At 44.9% G+C, this 23151-nt stretch overlaps 2 protein-coding genes, 1 long non-coding RNA gene and 1 pseudogene across 3 annotated transcripts; 3 read left to right on the plus strand and 1 right to left on the minus strand.

Moving 5' to 3' along the window:
* Positions 1 to 2324: 2324 nt before the first annotated feature.
* On the plus strand, positions 2325 to 2783 carry LOC120645732 (acanthoscurrin-2-like). The gene has a single exon (XM_039922484.1). The coding sequence runs from the start codon at positions 2325 to 2327 to the stop codon at positions 2781 to 2783; it is 459 nt and encodes a 152-aa protein (XP_039778418.1).
* A 5893-nt stretch (positions 2784 to 8676) lies between these two features.
* Positions 8677 to 9174, plus strand: LOC120644684. Its single transcript, XR_005663917.1, has 3 exons — positions 8677 to 8754; positions 8823 to 8882; positions 9114 to 9174. It is a non-coding gene; the product is annotated as an uncharacterized LOC120644684 (long non-coding RNA).
* Positions 9175 to 13019: 3845 nt separating this feature from the next.
* Positions 13020 to 15705, minus strand: LOC120645733 (receptor-like protein EIX2). The gene has a single exon (XM_039922485.1). The coding sequence runs from the start codon at positions 15703 to 15705 to the stop codon at positions 13258 to 13260; it is 2448 nt and encodes an 815-aa protein (XP_039778419.1). The 3' UTR covers positions 13020 to 13257.
* A 4207-nt stretch (positions 15706 to 19912) lies between these two features.
* On the plus strand, positions 19913 to 20874 carry LOC120645734 (annotated as a pseudogene).
* The last annotated feature ends 2277 nt before the right edge of the window (positions 20875 to 23151 follow it).

Consider the following 23151-nt stretch of genomic DNA (forward strand, 5'->3'; position numbering starts at 1 on the left):
ATAAACTGATTACTTGATTTATTTGTTTTGTAAATTATACTATATACTTTAATTTGATGTGTCTCTATAAGCACCCGAGCTAATAATCCTATGAGAAGAAGTAACAAAAGAATCTTTATTTAAACTAAGAATATACTGTATAGAAAACCCAAACTATTGCAGCTACATTAATAGTACGTATCAATTATTCAAATTCAGGAATAATAACAATTTCAGAATTCATATATAGTTCCATTACTTCTAGTAGAATTTATGCAAATTAAATAAAACTTACAATACACTTTGAGACAACTATGAGTGCAACACCCTTCCCTTAGACCATGCTAAGCCCTCTCATGCTGGCATAGTTCCATCTCGAAGGACCAAGTACTCAGTTACTAAACTTGTAACTGAGATGAGTAATGCAAAAAGTACCTTACTCCGAGGATAAGCAGATACACAGAGGAAGATACTCCAATTAATTAAGCAACAAGAGCTAGGTAACTCCAAAAAGCACACCACACTTGCCCACATGAAGCAGCAATCCCAGGACAACAGATATATAAGGAGGCACTTTGCCTCCCCCCCCCCACCCCCCCCCCCCCCCCCCCCAAAACAGAAATAAAATAAACATGGGCCCCTCCTGTAACCTTAGATCCACTAAATCATACTTTCTGGTAAACTAATCAAGTGCATGCATATGCTGGCACCAGCTGTTGATGATCCTCATACCATGAGAGGTAACCATCCTTTTAGTAAACTAATCAAGTGCATGTATGCTGGTGACAGCTGTTGATTCTCATACCAAGAAAGGTAATCGTTGGTGAGTTTGAAATGTCGAAGGTGGGCATGATTTTGTATTAAATGGGATCATGACTAGGTCCAAACAACTCAGATTTCTCTGAGGGCTCGGATGAGGATTACAGGCAAGAAACTAAGAAAGGTAATCTTTCTAGTGTAAAGGCCTGTTTGGATGGGCTAAAGTTGAGTGCTAAACTTTAGCACCTAGTAGCACTTATATTTTTGCTAAAGTTTTTTAATCTTAGCTTAAGTTTAGCCTACTCTATTGGTACTCCTGTTTGGATAGACTAGTGCTGAACTTAGTACTTTGGACATATCAGCACTTGAATCCAAATAGCCCCTAAGATGCTTTTGCTATGTCTGCCACGAACAGCTGAATTTTTTTTGCACATGAGCTGTATACATGGCTGCATCATATGACCAGATGCAATCGGCTATCTGGCATGCTACAGTGGAAGTAATTATGGTTAGCAAATTCATATAGCAACAATTTTTAAATATGAAAAAATGTTATTAAGTCATAAAGTTGAGTCAGTCTAAAGAAACAAAGTGGCCGGTAAAGTTGAGACCAACCGACGGCAGAGCCCAGTCAACACGCTACGTCCGATTGAACACACTAGACTACTAGAGCTTAGACAAGCTAGGGTTAGAAACTTGATCCTTCTGTTCACGTGTGTAACGTGTGGCTGAGAATTCCATGTCTAGATCGTCAGATCCCAGATGCCCACACACACTTAATGGACGATTAGTCGCCCAGCCAACTAGCACCTCCGTTTCCGTCGTTCCGTCAAGTCGTTCTCATGACTGGACAAGCAACAGTGGACGGGATTAGTTGACGCTCAGTCATTGGATTAGCATGATACAACCAGAGATTCTCATAGTTCGTTCCTTTACTTTATTTGCTCCTTCTCTTCCATCCATATGAAAATGCGATATGATGACACACGATATGATGACGGATTGGCGGTTTTGCACTACTACAAAACATATTATCTGCAACACTGCTAGCGTTCGGACGCCCGATCAGACGGTCTGTCGCAACATTGATAAACAACAGTTGCAACATCAGAAATCAACGCTTGTAACATTAAAAAATATGTATATAAATGACTCTGATATGCGACTCGAGTATGGAAAATTTCCACCGCAGCATTAACATTATGTTTCATGTACACTACTACAAAAACTGATTAACCGAGGCGCTTTGAAAAAGTCTCGGTGGCGGACACATTAAAAAACCGCCTCGGTTAATGCCTGCGATTAACCGAGGCGGTCATTTTTTATTAACCAAAATGGTCAAGAAAACCGCCTCGTAAAATCGATTAACCGAGGCGGTCACCATTAAAATAACCGCCTCGGTTAATAGTTCTATTTTCGGAGACGGAAAGCTTATAAAGAACAGCCTCAGTTAATCCATCAAGCCCAAGCAATGCCCATATGAGCCCATATAATCCATCAAACCCTAGCTCTCTCCTTCATATCTCTCTCTCTCCCCCCCTCCCGCGCCCTCCCTTGGCAGCGCCGCCTGCCCTCCGCCCCATCCCATGGCGGCGCCCCCTCCCCCCGCGCCCTCCCATGGTGGCGTCCCCTCCCCCACGTGCCCTCCCATGGTGGCAGCCACGGGCATGGCGGCGCGGGATCCGGCCCTCCGCCACCTCCTACTCCCTCCTCCTGCCCCCTCCCATGGCGCCGTCGGTGGCAGAGGCAGGGACGCCTCCTCCCGCGGGCTCGGGGCCGAATCCATCGGCGGCGGCAGCGGGCTCGAGGCCGGAACAAGCAGCAACGGCGCGTCCGGTGGCGGTGCGCCCACCCATGGTGGCGGCCGCGGGATCAAGGCTGGAACCAGCGGCGATGGTGCATCCGGCGGTGGTGCGCCCTCCCATGGTGGCGGCCGCGGGCTCGGGGCTGGATCTAGCGGCGGCGGCGCGACCGGCAGCGGTGCGTTCTCCCGGGGCAGAGATCCAAACCAATACAAAGACATGACCGACATGTTGAACATGTAATTTATTCTTGTCATACCACCTCAATCACCATTGCTTTGAAATCAACAACAACTATATTTATTCGTTTTGGTTTGTATTCAGGGTTTGGAAGAAATTCATTCGAAAGCATAGTGGCAATAATTTCAATGCCGAACTAAAGTGGAGGACAAACTTTCCGGTACGGGTGGGATTCTACTTTATTTGCATGTTCCATATCTTTTAGTATATATGAATACATTGATAGCTAATTACTTCTTTTATTTCTCTTGAAGTGTCGGAGGCAGGCGCAAGGAACTAATTTATGCGCATATTATGTCATAGAGAATATCCATACCCTAATAAGTCCTCAAAAGACCTTTACCGCATGGCAGGAGGAAGTAAGTAAAAAACTTTATCAAACTTAGCTTGCGTGCAACTCGTTTTATAAATTGTTGTAATTAATATTCTCACTTTTCCACAGCTCTCTGAAATGCGAGACACACTCATACCAGAGGAAAGGATCCTGGCGATTCAAGAAGCCATGTGCGGATTATTGTTCATGAGGTCCACGCCAGAGTTTACTGGAGACCTTGCAAAACAGAAGGACCACTGGAATGCCTTTGTGGCATATAAGTCTTCAGAGCTTGGGTGGCCCGCAGACTACAAGAGGCCATACAAGCAGTTAGCCAAGGCACATTCCAGCCCGATAGAGAAAAGGACGAACTAACATACGCCCTTCAGAACCCAGAACATCCGGGGCATACAAGGGGCAAGGGAGTGGTTGCGTAGAAATATGGCTTCAGAGATTACATCGATACATATAGAAGCCGGGATAGAAGGAAGAATGAGGAGCGCCTGCACTTGCGAAGGCTAGAGGAATAGCTCCTCTCACAAGATGAAAGAATGGCAGATGAGGTCAAACGCCAGGTGGCCTTAGCAATGAGCCAGCAGCAGCAACAGCAAGCGGCGCCTGCAGAACCTATTGTCGATGCGGCCGACCTATCTCAATGTAAAAGCAGCTGCGCCTCCACGGGCCTCCCTGCCGATACGGGAATTGCCGCTATTGATACGACGGCCGAGCAGCACTATCCAGTGGATGAGATCACCCAGCGGACACCTTGTGCGCTTCAAACTTGCAGTAAGAACTTAAGGTTCACGGTAGCGCACGGTTCTGCCATGCCAAGCACACCAGGCGAGGTGTACCATGGGTAGGAGATCTCGGCTGGATACGCTAAAGTTGGGGTCGAGGAGGTGTGCAATGATTGGAAGAATCTCGAGCTTGATATTCCTGGAGGTGACGGGGAGACAACACTAGCAGATGCCGTTCATGGTTACATACTATGGGACAAGCGGTACATCATCCTCAAGCCTACCGATCAGGGATCAAGGCCGGCATTGCCGCAACCCGATTGTCGTTCACCTCCTCCGCCACCGTCTCCGGGACCTGCCCCAGAACACTCTCCTTCGTCTTCATCTCCTAGGCAGCGGTCAACTACTCCTGCCGAGCCGCCATCTCCTGGCTCACCTCCTCCGCTACCGCCAAAGAAGCAAAAAAAGACGGAGCCACAGAATCAGGACAAACCGCTGGACCCTGCAAAATTAAATTTTTTATTGGAATGAAGGAATCAAATAGGAGAAAGTTCATTGAGCCATCGTCGCTTTTGGACTATGACCGCTCGATTAAGAAATCATATGACAAGAGGAAATCAGGGTCATCATCGTCCGGTGTTCCACAGCTCTGGGCCCAACAGAAATAGTTAATAAAACCACTAGTTGTTCTAAACCAGGAACATCAAGGCTTTCTGGGGTTCTTGCAATAAACAAAGCTCACTATTGATCAGATAACAGGAGCTTCGAATCAAGATTTGGATCCGCTGAAAGAGTATCCAATAGCTCTAGTGGTGAGATGGAAATATAAGGAGGGCACCAGCCTTGTCCCCCCAGATGTTGAGGAGTTGCTTCCAACGCAAATGCAAAGGCTACATGACTTGTACATGAAGGCGATGAGAGATTGCAACTTCATGCAGGGCACAAAGATTGGAGATGATGATTTCCTTCGCGGAGAGGCCATCATATGGATTGATTGGGAAGAAGTGTACCAACTATACCATCAGGACGTCCTCGACATCTCTATCGTCACTTTGTGGCTTCTGCAAGTGTGTTCTTTAAATCATGTTCATTAACATATATAACTAAAGATGGAGATTCCTTACTTCATTTTGAATCTCGTAGGATGGAGATTCAAACATGGCGCAAAAAAGGGTATTATCACATCGGCTTTGTGGACCCAACGGTTGTGAATTACAAGTCTCTCCAGAGCAATCCTGCAGAAACATTCAAAAACTTGTACAAGTACTTAAGCGTTCAACACTATAAGGCGACCATTGCATTTTCCTACAACTTTGGGTAAGTCTTTTCTGCCATATAACTATTTTAGTTCTATATAACTGAATTTTATTAACCCTACATGAAATCTTGCAGATATCACTGGATATTAATTAACATATGTCCTGACAAGAGCTTAGCGGTTGTTATGGACTCATTGCGCAGAGATCCAAACCAATACAAAGACATGACCGACATGTTGAACATGTAATTTATTCTTGTCATACCACCTCAATCACCATTGCTTTGAAATCAACAACAACTATATTTATTTGTTTTGGTTTGTATTCAGGGTTTGGAAGAAATTCGTTCGAAAGCATAGTGGCAATAATTTCAATGCCGAACTAAAGTGGAGGACAAACTTTCCGGTACGGGTGGGATTCTACTTTATTTGCATGTTCCATATCTTTTAGTATATATGAATACATTGATAGCTAATTACTTCTTTTATTTCTCTTGAAGTGTCGGAGGCAGGCGCAAGGAACTAATTTATGCGCATATTATGTCATAGAGAATATCCATACCCTAATAAGTCCTCAAAAGACATTTACCGCATGGCAGGAGGAAGTAAGTAAAAACTTTATCAAACTTAGCTTGCGTGCAACTCGTTTTATAAATTGTTGTAATTAATATTCTCACTTTTCCACAGCTCTCTGAAATGCGAGACACACTCATACCAGAGGAAAGGATCCTGGCGATTCAAGAAGCCATGTGCGAATTATTGTTCATGAGGTCCTGGACCCGGTAGGAGAATTCTACTATGATGGCGTGTCAAACATAGATAATAGGAGTAAATATGACAAAATTATGTAAAACTTTTGTTGCACTTTGTATGTAATTGACTTTTGTGTTGCACTTTGTATGTAATTGACTTTTGTGTTGCACTTTATATGAGTAAATGAATATATATTTATATTTATATTACTGCAGTTCATACTCCACTTAAATTCCAATACAAAATTCAATCTGAAATAGAATAGAAATAACTCAAAAGAAATAGGAAAAAAAGGGGCCTTTGGTCCCGGTTGGCACCAACCGGGACCAAAGGGGTTGCCTGCCACGTCGGCGCTGGCAGACCCTTTGGTCCCGGTTGGTGTTACCAACCGCGACCAAAGGTCCTTATTTGTCCCAGTTGCCTGACCCGGGACAAAAGGGGGGATCCTTTTGTCCTGCCTTGGCGGTCCCGGTTGGGAAACCGGGACAAAAGGCCTGTTCTGTAGTTGTGAGCACGAGAGAGAGAGAGGGAGAGAGAATTGTGAGATGGGGATGGTCCCGTGAGGCCAACTGAGATTTGATTCTCAGCCTCACTTTTCCAATCAAGAGTGCCATATTTAACTTACAAATGTTATGGAAATAAACTTGACCCCAAAAGAAATAAGATTGTGGCCCTCCTAGCCACTTGTGTGCTGACGCCGCTGGTACGTGATCAGCGGCGCTGGTTGGGGCGCCTGGGCCGGCTGGGCCTGACCCATAACATCTCTTCACTCCTCGGGAAATAGCTCGTCCTCGAGCTGGAAGTCGGGGTAGCGCCCGACGAAGGACTCCCGTGGCTCCCAGGTCGCATCGTCTGGAGGAAGCCCCTACCACTCCACGAGAATCTCCCAGGCGCCACGCTGAAAGCGTGCCCGCCGCACCCGAGCAGGAGTCAAGACCACCCGTCCATGATGGATAGGCGGTAATGGCGGGGTAGTCGTCGGAGGGTCGCCGTGGAAGGGCTTCAGGAGTCCCACATGGAAGACGTCGTGAAGACGCGATCCCTCTGGAAGCTGCAAACGATTGGCCACCTGTCCAATCCGCTCGACCACCTGGAACGGACCTGTATAGAGAGGACCTAGCTTGCCCTTGGGACGGCGCTCCAGCGAGTGGGTCGACCTGTGGAGCAAGCGGAGTCAAACCCAATCGCCCACCGCAAACTCCAGCTCGCGGTGGTGGACATCGTAGTAGTGCTTGGCGTGCTGACGGGCCTGGAGGAGATGCTCTCGGACGTCGGCGAGGAAGGTGTCACGATCGCGGAGTAGCGTGTCTGCCGCCTCGGTCGTGGCCGCGCCGGTGGTATGTGGAAGAAGTGCCGGCGGCGGCCGCCCGTAGACGACCTCAAAGGGTGTCGCCTGGAGCGCCGTGAGGTAGGAGGTGTTGTAGCAGCATTCCGCCCACACAAGCCAGTCAACCCAGGCTCGTGGGCGGTCTCCCATGGCGTGCCGTAGGTACATGGCCAGCACCTTGTTGACGACCTCGGACTGCCCGTCTGTCTGAGGGTGGAAGGCTTTACTGAAGCGAAGCTAGACGCCGGCCATCTTGAACAAGTCGCGCCACATGTGGCTGGTGAAGATTGGGTCCCGATCGCTGACGATGGACGTCGGGAAGCCGTGGAGCCGAACAATGCCGTCGAAGAAGGTGCGGGCGACCGACGACGCCGTGTATGGGTGGCTCAGGGCGATGAAGTGGGCGTACTTGGAGAAGCGGTCAACCACCGTGAGGATGACCGACTTTCCGTTGACCTTTGGGAGGCCCTCAACAAAGTCCATTGAGAAGTCCGCCCACACCTGGGAGGGAACCTCAAGGGGCTGTAGCAGCCCAGCTGGCCGCTGCATCGACGTCTTGTTGCGCTGGCACGTCGGGCAGGCGTGGACGAACTCCTGCACCAACCACCTATCGTGGGGGACGTAGAAGTCGGCACGAAGGCATTGCAGGTTCTTCTGGATGCCCTTGTGGCCCGCCGAATGGACCACGGAGAGCACCCACTGATGGAGGTCGTGCTGATCCGGCACGAAAATGCGCTTGCCATGGAGAAGCAGGCCGTCGGCCGTGCGCCAGGGGGAACCGAGCGCCGCGTCCTGGAGCTGCTACAGGCGAAGGGTGGCCTTCTACCAAGTTGATAGGATCAGCGATCCTACCGCGGCTACGAAGGTTGTAGGGGTGTGAGGATGGAGGGCGAGGCCTAGGAAGTCGCCGGCGGATGGGCGCTGTGGCGACCAGCAAGGGTGGCAGCGGCGGTGTGGAGAGCACGAGAGAGAGTCGTGAGATGGGGATGGCCCCGTGAGGCCAACTGAGATTTGATTCTCAGCCTCCCTTTTCCAATCAAGAGTGCCATATTTAACTTACAAATATTTCAACTTATGGAAATAAACTTGACCCCTAAGGAAATAAGATTGTGGCCCTCCTAGCCACTTGTGCGCCGCCGCCGCTGGTACGTGATCAGCGGCGCTGGTTGGGGCGCCTGGGCCAGCTAGGCCTGGCCCATAACACAAGACTAGCCTTCATTATTGTGCGGCCGTAAGCAAGCAGGGGTAGTAACCGGCTATCAAAGTTTGTTTGCATTTGGAATATGCATGTTAACAATATTGATGAAACTATTTTAGCCAACATAGATTTTAACCTCCCAGCATACTGAAGTGCAACTAATATAACTCCTGCTTTGTGATTAGACCATCACTCCTGCTTGCTTAGCCCATCTTATTAGACCAGTGCCTTGTGTCTGCTAGTATGCTTGTTCTCAGTCATTCTCCTTGGAACAGATGGTAATAACATTTTCTGTTTGTTCTTGTAATTAGGAAGTGACAGCACTTGTGTGTTTTGCCACTACCTGATTGATGAAGTTATGTCCAAACTGAAAGATCCAGATGCGGAGGTAATTGCTTTGTGCCGTTCATAATTTCAGCCTTTCTGGACCTAACACTTCATTTTTTATGTCTGTAGTTTGAGATAATTCAAATTCTCATCAAGGAGTGCAATAAGATCGAAGGTCATGTCCAGCAGGTAAGCAATTTGGTACCTTTTTCCTACTATCCACTGATGTGTAAACTTTTGCTTAAATTGCAGAAATTTTAGATTTAGTTCCCTGCAAGAACAAAAATTTGCATAAATGTTTATCCTTAGAACTGTGTGTATAAATCTAAAGTTTAATACTAGGAGCTGTTTTCTGCTTCTTTAGTTAATGTATTAGGCAAGCATGGCATGCATTTAATCATATTATTATCTTGTTGCCAGTGCAAGAGATTGGTGCTGCAATACATTCCCCTTATCATGGTCAATGGCGAGAAGTTCCTTGAGAAGAATAATGATGTGTGCATACAAGCGTGTATGAATGTAACTGTGTGGATGTAATAAATGAATAGAAAAAATTTTGATTTCTTTTTTTATTTTTTAATTCCACATAGGTAACGGGCATTACCATAATGCCCGTTACCTATAACTGTTGTTGGTAACGGGCATGTTGATGCCCGTTACCTATATTCTGTTATCGGTAACGGGCATAATTGATGACTGTTACTGATATTATGTTACTGGTAATGGGCATTGACTTATTGCCCGTTACCAATGACTGTTCTTGGTAACGCCAAAAGGGTAACAGGCGCTATGTCCGTTACCAATAGCAATTTATGCCCGTTACCAATTTGGCTTTTCACATAGTGGGAGCGGCAATGGCGGCCGCGATGGCGCGGGGCCGATTCAGCCGGGTAGGGCTCGGCCAAGCTCTGGAAGGGGCGGTGGAGGTGGATGGCTAGGTGGACCGGCTTGGGGCGTGAAGAATCGAGGTGGGGCAGCGAGGATGGCCGGCGCGAACGCCGGCGGCGGCTCAGCTCGGCTCTATGCTCAGCGCGAGCTCGAGGAAGGAGGGGAGGGGGAAAATCATTGGGCGTCGCGAGAGGATAAGGATGGCTTGCATGGAGGGTGAGGTTCGCCGCGACGGCCGACGCGTGGTGATCGCCGGCGCTGTGCTTGGTCGCCGGCATGGGCGGCGGTACGAGCACAGGGGAAAACAGTGAAACGAGTTTGAATATTTTTTACACGATTTTGACCGGTTAAAACTTAAAACTCAAAATTTCATATAGAAATTTGAAATTTGGCCAAAATAGAAGTTGTAGAGGATGAAAAGATCTACAAACTTTGATGTTGGACAAAAGTTGATTTGAAACTCGAATCTGGGAGAAAAACGGGATTGAACTCAGCTAAAAGTGAAGTACACTATGCAACTTAATTAGTGCTAATGCCAAGCTTAGGCCCATGATTAGCTAATTAAGCACAATATTAACACCGGGGTGTTACAGCAACTTCGGTGGTATTTCACGGAGTGGTCATCTTTCATTGGTATTTTACGGGTGTGGTGATCTTTTGATGGTACAAGACTAATTTTTCCATTGAAATATCGATTAAAAAGTCCCGTTGATTAGAACACAGCAGACATGCTGTAATATTCCGGTCCATCGTGTTTTTTTAGATCACACAGTACAATTCCGACACTCACAACGCACACACACTCACCCAAATCCGGTCCATCGTATTTTTTTAGATCACACAGTACAACTCCGACACTCACAACACATACTCACCCAAATTCTCGAGATTGACGAAGTCACCACAGGCGCCTCGCTGTCGACGCGTCGCCTACCACTGAATGCACAACACTGTTAAATCTCAGAATATTCGCTCCCATGGGGAGTCGAACTCAGGACCTCAGGTGCTACCTAGGCTCTTGTAACCACTAGGCTACGGGCTATTTCGCTTCCCGTCCATCATGTTGGCAGGATTATATCATACAGCGTGCGTTGTATGCAAGAACTAATATATATCTTAGAGCGTGGTGCACATGCACATATATACTGGATTATACAGTACTTCCTTCGTTCTAAATATAATTCATTTGAATTTTTTTAACCTCAAATTTGACAACTCATTTTATTTAAAAAATTTGCACAAATATATATAGTCAAATTTAAATCATTCTTGAACTTGTATGGTCCAAATATGATGATTGGTTTCTGGCATTGAACTGGTCAGCACCAATGGCCTGATGACTGATGACTTCTCTTGACTGCAGCATCCTTGGATTAGAAAGTCCCGCGGCTTTGCCGCGTGGGGCCCATATCCCGTGTCGTAGTATGTTAGTTGATGCGATGCATCACTTTGTTATGTTCGCATAGATGTCATGGTCTGCATTCTATTATCTTGACGCTATTATTTAAGTAGTATATAATTTTGGGTATCAAAATGGAGGTATGACATTGTAGCTGTATTTATTGTGGTGAAAAAAGGGGTGAAATAATTTATTAGGGAGGGTGGTGACGCGGAGCACAATCAGCTGTATACTTAATGTAGTTGCGAAATCATGAGGTAATTAATAGACGTGATGTTTTTAAGAAAGTTGTGTATATATATTAAAATATACCATATTATTGTGGAGGTCGCATGAGAAGCCATAGAAAAATGGTAGTATAATATTATATTTTGAACAAAATAAGACATTATGTTGAACGAATTACAAAAATAATTGTGGTGAAAGAAGGGGTAAAATAGTTTATTAGAGAGGACGGAGCATAGATACTTAATGTATTTGCGAAATCATATTACAATTAATAATATATTGATTTTTATAAGGAAGTGATGGTTATATTAAAATATGACGTGTAATTGTTGAGGTAGTATGAGAAGCCATAGAAGAACGAACGGTGGTATGTATTATATTTTTAGTAAATTAAGATGTTATATTGAATGAACTATAAAAAACGCTTTGAATTTAATAAACTTTGCTATAAAGGGAATTTGTAGATTTTGAAAAAAAATCTAGGCAACTTTTGTATTGATTATTTTTTTTATTTGAAGACTTTTCGTGTCCAAATTGTAGGTACAACGGGTTGCATGCAAGTTTTTGTGCAAATGAATTGCGGAAATATTTTGAATTTTAAAATCCACTCTATAATGAAGTTGTATTTTTAAATTCTTGATCAAATTTTATATTGCGCAATTTTTTATTCCAACACATTTTGGTGTTCGAATTGTATGTATAATATTGCTCGTGATGAAGTAACAGATGAAATGGGTTGTAATCTAATTTAATTAAAATTCGAGGGTTTTTTCTTAAAATATCCTGAGAGAGGATCAGGAGGCGGGGTGATTTTGTGAAAACTTAAGGTTCTATTTGCAAATTTTTTTAAAGCTGATACTTAGGTTCACGCGCGTGGGTGGGTGCGGACCAGTTGCACAATGCCCACGCACGCAGCCCACTAGTGGTTTTATGGCCTAGTTTTTCTATTTTTCCTTTTTTCTTCTAGAAGTTTCAATGAATTATTTTTTCATTATGTTCCAACGGAACAATTTTTCATTTCTAAGAGTAAGATCGGATCCAACTGAATATTTTTAATTTTTGTTTCAATGAAACTTTTTTTTCTCCATCGGAACAGTTTGTTCCAATCATAGGAGAAGTTGTGGGCCAACGACTCAAGAAGGATTAGTGCCCCCCCTCTTCTTTTTTGTTGGGGGGCTCTATGCTAGAGAATAAATTATAGTATCTGAACTCATATGTAGACACATCACACACATCCACTCATGCCTCACGCAACACTCTCTACAAATAGAGTAAGACCTAGTACAACCTATCCTCCATCCCCCCATTGTGTGATGCCTCCGCTCGGGGCCACGCGAGTGACCCCGCCCCGAGCACGCGTTTGAAAATATGATTCAAATAGTTTAATGATGGATGAGTAGTGATTAGCTTGATATTGTTTGCAAATTGTTTCGAGCATTACATTTTGTATGGCTTCCGCATTGCTCTGAGAATTTGCTTTGTCGTGAGAATTCCTAATTGTTCTTAGAGTGAGCGTGTCACCAGTTGACTCCCATCTTGGCGATTAGGGGAGGTGTTTTGGGCAATGGATCGGAGTTATTTTTTGGAGAATTTTTAAAGGCTCTCATTTACCCCTCTCTGGTCATTTGTTTCGGTCCCACACAAATATATTTTGTAGATAAAGGAATATTTCAATATTCTGGCCTCTACATCACAGTATGAAATATCCGGCCATTATTACAAATAGAGAACTATGTATGGAGGAAAAAAACATATATCATCAAAGAATGTAGGAACAACCTACTTCTCAAATTAGAATATTCTGATGATGATTGTTATGTAACAACAGAGGATGCAGCTGAATCAAATCACTCTCATAGCATCAAATAGTAGCAGTATGCATCGAAACTGCTGCATTATCCAGCAGATGCTATAGTAAAAACATACTAACTCTGCTTAGAAGCCTAAAAACCCCCCATCAAAGCAAAAACCCCCATCCAAATTACCAGTACCTCTCTCCTCATATGCTTTGTTGCACAACCTATCAACATGGCAAATGTACGCAATTCTTCATGTTTTCTTGAATAGTAGAGCAAAGAGGACAACCCAAAGGCCAACGGCTAATCCTGACCCAAGTCCGTAGTAAAAGAACGCTGAATCAGAATCTGTTTTGCTTTCTTGTTGATTTCTATGCCCTGGTGCATTATTCACTGAGCAATTTCTTTGAAGAGGAGGGCCACATAGATCGTTGTTTCCGTAGTACATAGAAGGGTTTTCTGTGTAAAGGGTGTCAAGTTGACGACCTGATGGGACCATCCCTGTAAGATTGTTATATGACAGGTCCAGGTAACTTATGTATGTCAAATCTGAAAAGCTTCGTGGGATTTCACCGGAAAGGTTATTCCTTGAGAGGTCAAGTGATTCCACTGATTTCATAGATCCAATATTCTCCGGAATTTTTCCGCTCAAGTGATTCCATGACAAATTTAAATTCAATGCCATACTAAGAGAAGTAATTTCATCTGGAATTTCCCCAGTTAATTGATTCAGCGACAAATCAATGCCCACAACAGAGACTATTCCGTGCGATCCATACTTGAGCACTTGATGCTTCATCACCAGGGCAAATAAATCTTGCGATTCATCGAACGACAATGTTGAGTATAAATCATCGCTAGATCCAGATGGATGTTTTAGAGTCATTCCTACTAAATTTGACAAAGATCGAGGAATTGATCCAGACATATTGTTTGCTGCTAAATCCAAGTATTGAAGCGCTCTAAGATCCGTGATGGATGCTGGAATATCTCCATAGAACATGTTACGACTAAGGTACAGAATACGTAAGTTCGCCAAATCTCCTATCCAGCTTGGTAATGATCCATAAAACTTGTTCCATGAAAGATCTAGGAAAACCAGTGATGAGAAGCCCTGGAGCCACGGGGGGAACTTTCCAGAAAAGTTATTATTACTTGCGAGCAGGAAACGTAAACTTGGCATGCGAGAACAGTAAGGTAGTTCTCCCTCAAAAATATTGTTTGATAAATCCAAAAATGCCATGTTTTGGGACTCACAAATAGATCGAGGAACTTGACCAGTAATGTAATTGAAGGATATAATTAGAGTTTCAAAATTTGGAGCTCCAAATTCCAACGGCAAATGCCCTGACAAGAAGTTCATGGAGACCTCAAATACCCTGAGGCTTCTTGGCAGCAACGGTATTTGGCCACTGAGTTGGTTTGAACTGAAATGGACGTACTCTAAATTAGTGCAGTTCCGAATCCCTGGAGGTATTGCTCCACTAATACTGTTGTTAGTAAGGATAATGGTAGTTAAACTGGTTAAGTGGTCAATAGTATTGGGAAAAATTCCGGTCATGTTATTGCTTACTGAACTCAAGGCATAAAATTTTCTCGAAGAACACTGTGGTAACTTCTGTACTAACTCTGTTATGTTCCCAGATGACAGACTATTGTCAAGGTATAAGCTTTCCAATTCACATAGATTTTTCAAGTCGACCGTCAATGTGGCAGCATTTCTGTTGTATGAAAAGTCTAGGTGTTGGAGCGACACCATTTCTCCGAGGTCATCAGGGAAGGGACCATAAAGATTGGTATGATCTAGGTACAGTAACTTAATTGTTGTTACATTCCAAAACCAGCATGATGCGATTGGATGCCCAAAGTAGTTCCATGTGAGATCAAGCTCCTCAAGTTCGGTAAGATTTAGGTGTGAAATCGACCGATTCGCACTTGGAAGTGAGCAATTCATAAGTTTGATGTGCTTCAGAGTTGGAACCATGTTCACCACAGAAGGCCAATTAACTATTGTGCTGAGAGTTACATTGCTCATGTCAATGTACTCCAGCATATTCAAATGACTTAGCCATGAGATATCAGTTGAATATGTATCATTCCACATCCAACTGAGGTCAAGATATTGCAGTTTTGAAAGGTTCCCAAGCTGAGGAGGCATTCTACCAAAAAAGGACGTGAAAGATAGGTCGAGGTATTCTAACTTGGAAAGGTTGCTGAGCAGGAGTGGCACTGTGCCAGAGAAAGGAATGTAGGAGAGATCTAGATGCCTCAGGTTCTTCATAGATCCCAAGAACTCCGGGACACTACCATTGGGCCCCTCCAGGAAGTTTGAGCCGAGGTCGAGGTACTCCAGGTGATCCAGAGAAAGCAGGGAGGGACTTATCTGGCCATACAAAGGTGGGTAGAAGGAGTAGGCCCCGTTGAGATCAAGCTTGAGGACATGGCCAGTTTGGCTGCTACAGGCGATGCCTGTCCACCGGCAGCAATCTTGGGCTGGTCGCCATGAGGCGAGGAGGTTTGTGCTGTCGTTGGTGATGCCATTCTTGAAGGCCAGCAACGCTTCCCTCTCGTGCGGTAAGCACCTCGCAGTAACATTGAGGTCACTGCCTAGCGCAGGCTGCTTCCGAGCATGCGCGATGAGGAAGAAGCTGCAGGAGGCGGCAATGTGAAGAAGAATCCAGCAGGCAGCCAAGCGATGCATTGTGGCCCTCGAGAGGTGATCCGTTATGAGTTTGGTGTGTGCAGCTAGCCCGCTGGTCCGTTGCCTTAAAATGGTTATAGCTGACAGGGACAGCACTCGTCAGGAATAAATTCATGTGAAATTGCTAACAGGATACGTATGGAAGCCGTCAGTCAAAACAGTCGGCATTTGCCTGCCCCAACTGATACGTTTGGAGGACTTGCATTTTTTCTAGACGCCATCTGGATAGATTTTTTTTTTGGATGAGTGTGGAGCAGGGGCAGGGTGGGGGCTCTCCATTGAACCTTAGCAGAAGATCGATATCGTGGTGCTCCTGGTGTAGCCTCTAAAAAAAGCGGACCCATAGGATTTGAAAACATACAGGAAATAGTGGACCCATAGGATTTGAAAAGTCAAAGTTCACAAATTAAACTTTGATTTAGGACCCCAAACCCTAGCAATTAATAAAGATAAATTGATGGAATATTCTATATTTTTATTGTATTATGTAATAAAACATATAGGAGTCCTACCAGGCATGTCCTTCAACGCATGTCACAGTAACAGGTCCTACGCTCAAGTCATCCTTCTTGTCGTCGTCCACCAGTGGCGAAGCTACAGCAAATCGAAGGAAGTGTGCTTGTGGGTGCATTGAGTTGAGTTGTGGGAAGTGCACGCATATATATGGTGAAAAAATAGAAAATCTATCACTATTTTTTGCATTTTTTCTATGGGTGCATCGGCGCCTGCGAGCTATAACTTAGCTTCGCCCCTCCACGGTTATCCCGTGCATCAAGTTTGGAAAGGGGTGAGGTCCATTATTCCTAGGTCTAGGTGTCAAGTCTGCACAAGTGTGTCAAGAACTCGATTCCTGGCTCTTGCGTTTTTGACTCGTCGGGAAAATGCATTTTCCTGGCTCTTGCCTTTTGGTTGGTGCTGAGACTGCAACTCAACTTGCTTGAACTGCAAAAGGTTGGTAGGCTCAAAGCACGTTGATATTTCTACCGGAAAAAGAATAAAGCTGTTATAGTACGTAATCAATGAGAATACATTAAATAAATGATGGCACCACTTTGGTTAGTAGAGAATATATGTACTATGTAGTATTTTTTTAAAATCACAGATCGACACGACCCAGTTGGATCGAACTTGTTCGGGTCTAGTTGCAACTTGACACAGTTAGTCGCAATGGGTTGTACCACGACAGGACCAGTTGTGATTCCGATATTAAACTAGATGCAACTGATGGGTGGGTCCATTCTGTATTAAAAAACACCTCATAGTGTATCATAGATATACAATAAAATGTATACACACTTTGGGACACTATTTTATCTATTTATTTTTAGATAATTGGCCACTAAAAGAAGCATGCATCATCCATTGCTTTAATACCCATAAATTACAATGTTAATAGAAAATAAATTGAAGCATAACTATCGAGAATTTTTACACGAGTATAGCTAGGATATGCGCTAGCACAAATCATAGCCAGAGAATCCGACAAGAAACCCAACAAAATCACCCACGCAATTCTTCAAGTTCTAATCTATAGCAACTGTTGGGTGTCATCTTTCGAACCACATATATAGTCAAATTTAAATCATTCTTAAAATTATATGGTGCAAACATGATGATTGGTTTCTGGCATTGAGCTGGACAGCACCAATAGCAAAAGAGCACATCAGCTCTTACGTAAGCCGGACGATGGCCTGATGACTTCTCTCGACTGCAACATCCTGGATGACTAGAAAGGCCCGCGGCTTTGCCGTGTGGGCCTGTATACCATGTCTGAGTATGTTAGTTGAATTGGATTTTAGTTCATACATGTAGTAGTTGTTATGTATAGACAAATGTAAAAAATTTTAAGCAACATAGTTAAGATAAATACATCGCTTCGTTATGTTCACATAGATGTCATGGTCCGCAGCCTGGTATTAAACTTGGTATATTTTGGGCATTCTATTGTCTTCATGATCTTAGTTAAGTAGTATATAATTTTGGGTATCGAAATAGAGGTATGATATTTGTAGTTGTATTTATTGTGGTGAAAAGGGGTGAAGTAATTTATTAGGGAGGGCGGTGGTGCGGAGCACAATTAGCCGGATACTTAATGTAGTTGCGAAATCATGAGGTAATTAATAGACGTGATGTTTTTTTAAAAAAGTTGTGGATATACTAAAATATACCGCGTTATTGTGGAGGTCACATTAGAAGCCATAGAAAAACGGTAGTGTAATATTATATTATAAGATGTTATGTTGAACGAATTACGAAAATAATTGTGGTGAAAGAACTGGTAAAATAGTTTATTAGAGAGGGCGTAGCATAATTAGTCGGATACTTAACGTATTTGTGAAATCATATTGCAATTAATAGTGTATTATTTTAAGAAAGGTGTGGTTATATTAAAATATGATGCATTATTTTGGAGGTAGCATCAGAAACTATAGAACAACGGTGGTGCGTATTATATTTTTAGCAAATTAAGATTTTATGTTGAACGAATTATCAAAATATTTTGAATTTAAAAAAACTTTGCTATATAGGGAAGTTGTGGATTTCGAAAAATTCTAGGCAACTTGTGTATTGACCATTTTTTATTTGAAGACTTTTTGGTGTCCAAATTGTATATACAATGGGTAGTATGCAAGTGTTTGTGCAAATGAATTGCGAAAACATTTTAAATTTTAAAATTCACTCTTTAATGAAGTTGTAGTTTTTTAATTCTTGATCCAATTCTATATTGAGAAACTTTTGATTCCAACACATTTTGGTGTTCAAATTATACGTATAATGTTGCTCATGTAGAAGTAACGGATGAAATGCCTTGTGGTATGATTTAATTAAAATATGACTACTAGGCGGCGGGTTGATTTTATGAAAACTTAAGGTTCTATTTGCAAATTTTCTTAAAGCTGATCTGTTGGACTGCGAATTGATTTTAATAAAAATTTAGGTTTTTTTATAAAAATTCCTGAGAGAGGAGGATGGACCGCAGGTTAATTTCTCTAAATTTTAAGAGTTTTTTTAAATGACCAGAAAACACATGATCTAATTGTCCGCCCGGATGATCCGACGGCAAGAAATTACACGTGATGTAGCCACGCCAGGAATTGGTTCGTGAATCATATATAAAGCTTGCCACGGTTGGAGCACCGACGCGATGCATGCATATGCGGTTTTAGAGCATCTCTAACAATAGCCCCTAAATTAGACCCTCTAAAGGCTAATAGGAGCTGCCTCTATCTTACAGGGTCTTCTAAATTTTCTTCAACTCCAACATTAATCCTCAATTCTAATTTATAATGGAGGGCTCCCTAGAGAGCCCCTAGAAATGGAGAGTGGAGGATGATATTTGGAGTCCTTCTTAAAATAAAGAGCTAGCAGATGGAGTGCATTTTTTATTTGACCCTCTAAGTTTATGATACGAGCTGTTTATAGAGTCTGCTAGAGTTGCTCCTGGCTGAGGACGACGAGTGGTTGCGGAGGCGCGGAGCTATATTTACACTGTACCGTCAGCAGAGGCGAACGTTGTGTTTCAAACATGCTGCACCTTTATGAATCTTTGAGCAAATTATGAATCTCCGTTGAATAGTCATGATCGAGAACAAGCACGATCATCCAAAACCCGCAGTGCTGCAAATATTGATTGCATAGTACATTGAGTCATCGCCCAGGCCCACAATAACAGATTAACAGGGCTGGTCACGAGTCACGAGCCGTTCAAAGCCCATTATAAACTTGGCACAAGCCCAAATACAAGTAGACCGGCTCAAGGCCCATTCTGCCCTTGGCCCACTCCTCCCCAGATTTCCCCGGCTTTTTTAGTTTTATATTTTTTAAAAACATTTTTACAGAAATATATTTTCGGTTTCATATTTTACCGTTCTATACCCATGTCACCAGACAGGAGGGCGGCGGGGGGCCTACCGCCCGGCAGGGGGGCGGCAGAGACCTACATGTAAGTAAATATAATTTTTTTTTGCGTGGGGGCCCCTGGCAGGAGCCTGCCGCCCCCCTGCTGGGCGGCAGGCACCTGCCGCCCGGTGGAGGGGCGGCAGGCAGCCCGCCCGCCCGGCACCCCAAATATAAAAGTTGAGCCCCTTCTCTCGCACCCTCATTTCCTGTCTACGAGATCCAGAGAGGGGAGAGGGAGAGAGGAGGGGTGAGGGAGGTAATTCTAATGATTATATTTTTTTATGAACCTTGAACCTCGTGTGGCTCCATGACTCGGTCAAATAGAGCTGGCGTTCAGAATTGTTTGATTTATTTAATTGATGCTTGTGCTAAAAGTGGCCACGAACTGTGTCTAAGTATTTGGGGCCTCCCCGTGTGGCGCCGGAACAGCTCCGCCGCCGCCGCTGCGCCCTGCCGGTACCTCTACGGCGACGGCGCCTACTCCGCTGGCGTCATGGGCGCCGAGACGCTCACCTTCGGCGAGTCGGCGGCATCGCCTTCGGCTGCGGCGTCGACAACGGCGGCCTCTCGTACAACTCCACCGGCACCGTCGGCCTCGGCCGCGGCAGCCTGTCGCTGGTGGCGCAGCTCGGCGTCGGCAAGTTCTCCTACTGCCTCACCGACTTCTTCAACACCAGCCTGGCCAGCCCGGCCCTGTTCGGCTCCGTCGCCGAGCTCGCCCCCGGAGCCGCCGCCGCCGCGCAGTCGACGCCGCTCGTGCAGAACCCCCGGTTCCCCTCGTGGTACTTCGTCTCCCTGGAGGGCATCTCGCTCGGCGCCACGCGGCTGCCGATCCCCAACGGCACCTTCGACCTGCGTGCCGACGGCTCCGGCGGGATGATCGTGGACTCCGGCACCATCTTCACCGTCCTCGTCGAGAGCGCCTTCAGGGCGGTCGTCGGCGGCGTGGCCGGCGCGCTAGGCGGCGCCCAGCCGGTGGCGAACGCCTCCAGCCTGGACGGCCCTTGCTTCCCGGCGCCGCCCGGCGCGGCGCGGCTCCCGGAGATGCCGGACATGGTGCTGCACTTCGCCGGCGGCGCGGACATGAGGCTGCGCAGGGACAACTACATGTCCTTCAATCGGGAGGCGGCGGCGTTCTGCCTCGACATCGTCGGGACGGTGTCGTCGGTTTCCGTGCTGGGGAACTTCCAGCAGCAGAACATTCAGATGCTGTTTGACATCACCGTAGGGCAGCTGTCGTTCGTGCCAACCGACTGTAGCAAGCTCTGAAGTCTGAAGCGTACAGTCTGGTTTTCTGAATCCTTGATTTCAGTACTTTTCAACTCCTTGTTGTTTCTGTTACTTGCACACTTTAAATGATGATCAGATGTACATGTACTTCCTTGCACATGCATGCATGGCTCACGAAGACTTCTTACCGTCTCATTAACACAAAAATTTGTGATTAGACAATGGACATGATTTTTTATCTTAATATATATATACTAATACTGTAGCATACACTTTGATACTCTAAACTATCTTAAATGAAAAGTTTGTCAATTATAGAGTTTTAGATCTCCTCGAGTACAATAAATTTTATTTCTTTCAGAGTCATTTGATAGGTTTCAAATCTCATATTGAATATTTGGGCAATCTAACAATCTCAAATGAAAAAAATTGGGAGAGCAGCTTGTCTGCAGTCTGGATTGGGCCAGAAATGAGATGGAGGGATATCTGGTCCAAAAAGAATATTCCATTATAGAATGGACAGACAGGTTTCATCCAGATTGAATAATAGAATAGAGAACAGATCTCAGCCCATATCCTGATTATTTGAATGGAAGAAAGGCTTAAGGGATTAGAAAATTTAATGATCTCAGAATTAATTAGGAACTCTCACTGGACGAACTAACAATGGATCTGGGACTATAAATCGAGCATTTGCTATAAAAAGGAACTAGAGTGCTGTCCTGTTTACTAATCTCGTGATGTGCTTGACACAATCAAGCAGTGCTCTGGGATTTCCCTAAACTCGGGTTCGGGTACGCGTGGGCGGCGGCCATCCCCAACTCCCCCTCTGGCTCTGCCCATCCCCAAGCTGCGCGCCCCTCCTGTTCCGAGTAGTGTAAGCCCGGCACGACGCGTTTTCCAGGACTCCCCTCCTCTAGTGCTTGCTGGCCCGCCCTGTGCACAACTCTAGCGTAGGCACGCGGCGAGGCTAGCTTCCTAAGCCTCTCCCATAGTTGTCCATGCAGCCCCACGGCCTGTTGGCCCGCCCAAAGCACAACAATTTTGGCCTGGCCCGCTCCCCACCGTGCCCAGGCTAGCTGACACGGCCCGTCAACTGTGCCCGGACTTGGGCCGTCACCCCCGCCCGTGGGCTGGCACGGCCAAAGCTGCGATCAGCCGCGTGGCTTGTGACCACTTGCTCCAATCCTCCACGCCGAGCCCCACCCACGCTCACCCTCCGCTTGAGTGAATCAGCAGGAGACAAGGAAAGACAGCTGTGGAGCCATCTTGTGATTAAAAGAGGTCAAATAAGCCACATGAAATAGTGGAAAGTGATGTCCAGATAGTAGGCCCCACTAGTCAGTGAGAAGCCACTTAACAGACATTGACGGGAGTGTTAACGGAGGACCAATTTTCAAACTGGCAGTGAAGGGAATCGAAGAATTTGGATGGCAATGAGTGAAGTGCTATAGTTTTCAGTAGTATTGAGGGAAAATGACTCAATCAGGGATAGAAATTCGGATCAACTACGAGGAGTAGAGCACACACAGCTGGGCAAATCTACACCGGAGCTTTACCCTACTGCAGCACCAAAATTCCTATCAACATAAACTATATTATAATTGTTTTATGCTGTAAAAGTCAGAGAACCACATATATACAAGCAGCCCCATATACAATGCAAGCACTGCTCTCTGCAGTTCAGATGAATGCGAACTACGACGTGCTGATGATGTTGATCTTTTGCCATTGGAGAACCACGCACTGTGTAGCAGGAGGCACTAGGAGGGGGAAATTTGTTATTTCTATTGTAACTTAATCATGTTCTAACGGTGATTCGACGGAAATGGCATAGAAGGGAATGCAAATTTTAAATAGTAGCAGTCATGGGAAGTGAGGAATTTTGATGGCACTCAAAGGATCCACGTAAATTCTAATGGTACCGAGGTTATTTACTCTTATAAGCGTGCACTCACATTTTCATTGCTTGCCTCATGTCGATTGTAATGACGCATGCCTTTAAGAAACATCAACGTATATAGCCCCCTGCTCTAAAAAAATATATATATAGCCCCCTTGTCGAGATTAACGATGTCGTCGATAGAAATGCATGCGCTTTGTTCGACATTATTTAAGGAACATCAGCATGCCCCCCTTGCGGAGATTAACTAGTGTGTCGATGATAACAATGCATGCATTGTGTTCATCGTTAATTAAGGAACATCAGCATAATCCCAGTTTAGTCCAGATTTACTATGTCGATGGTAGCAATGCATTATGGTAACCTAAAAGTTCTACCTCCACTCCAATCATTTCCAAACCCAAAAGACACCA

The sequence above is a fragment of the Panicum virgatum genome, chromosome 8K (assembly GCF_016808335.1).
Source record: "Panicum virgatum strain AP13 chromosome 8K, P.virgatum_v5, whole genome shotgun sequence".
NCBI lineage: Eukaryota > Viridiplantae > Streptophyta > Magnoliopsida > Poales > Poaceae > Panicum > Panicum virgatum.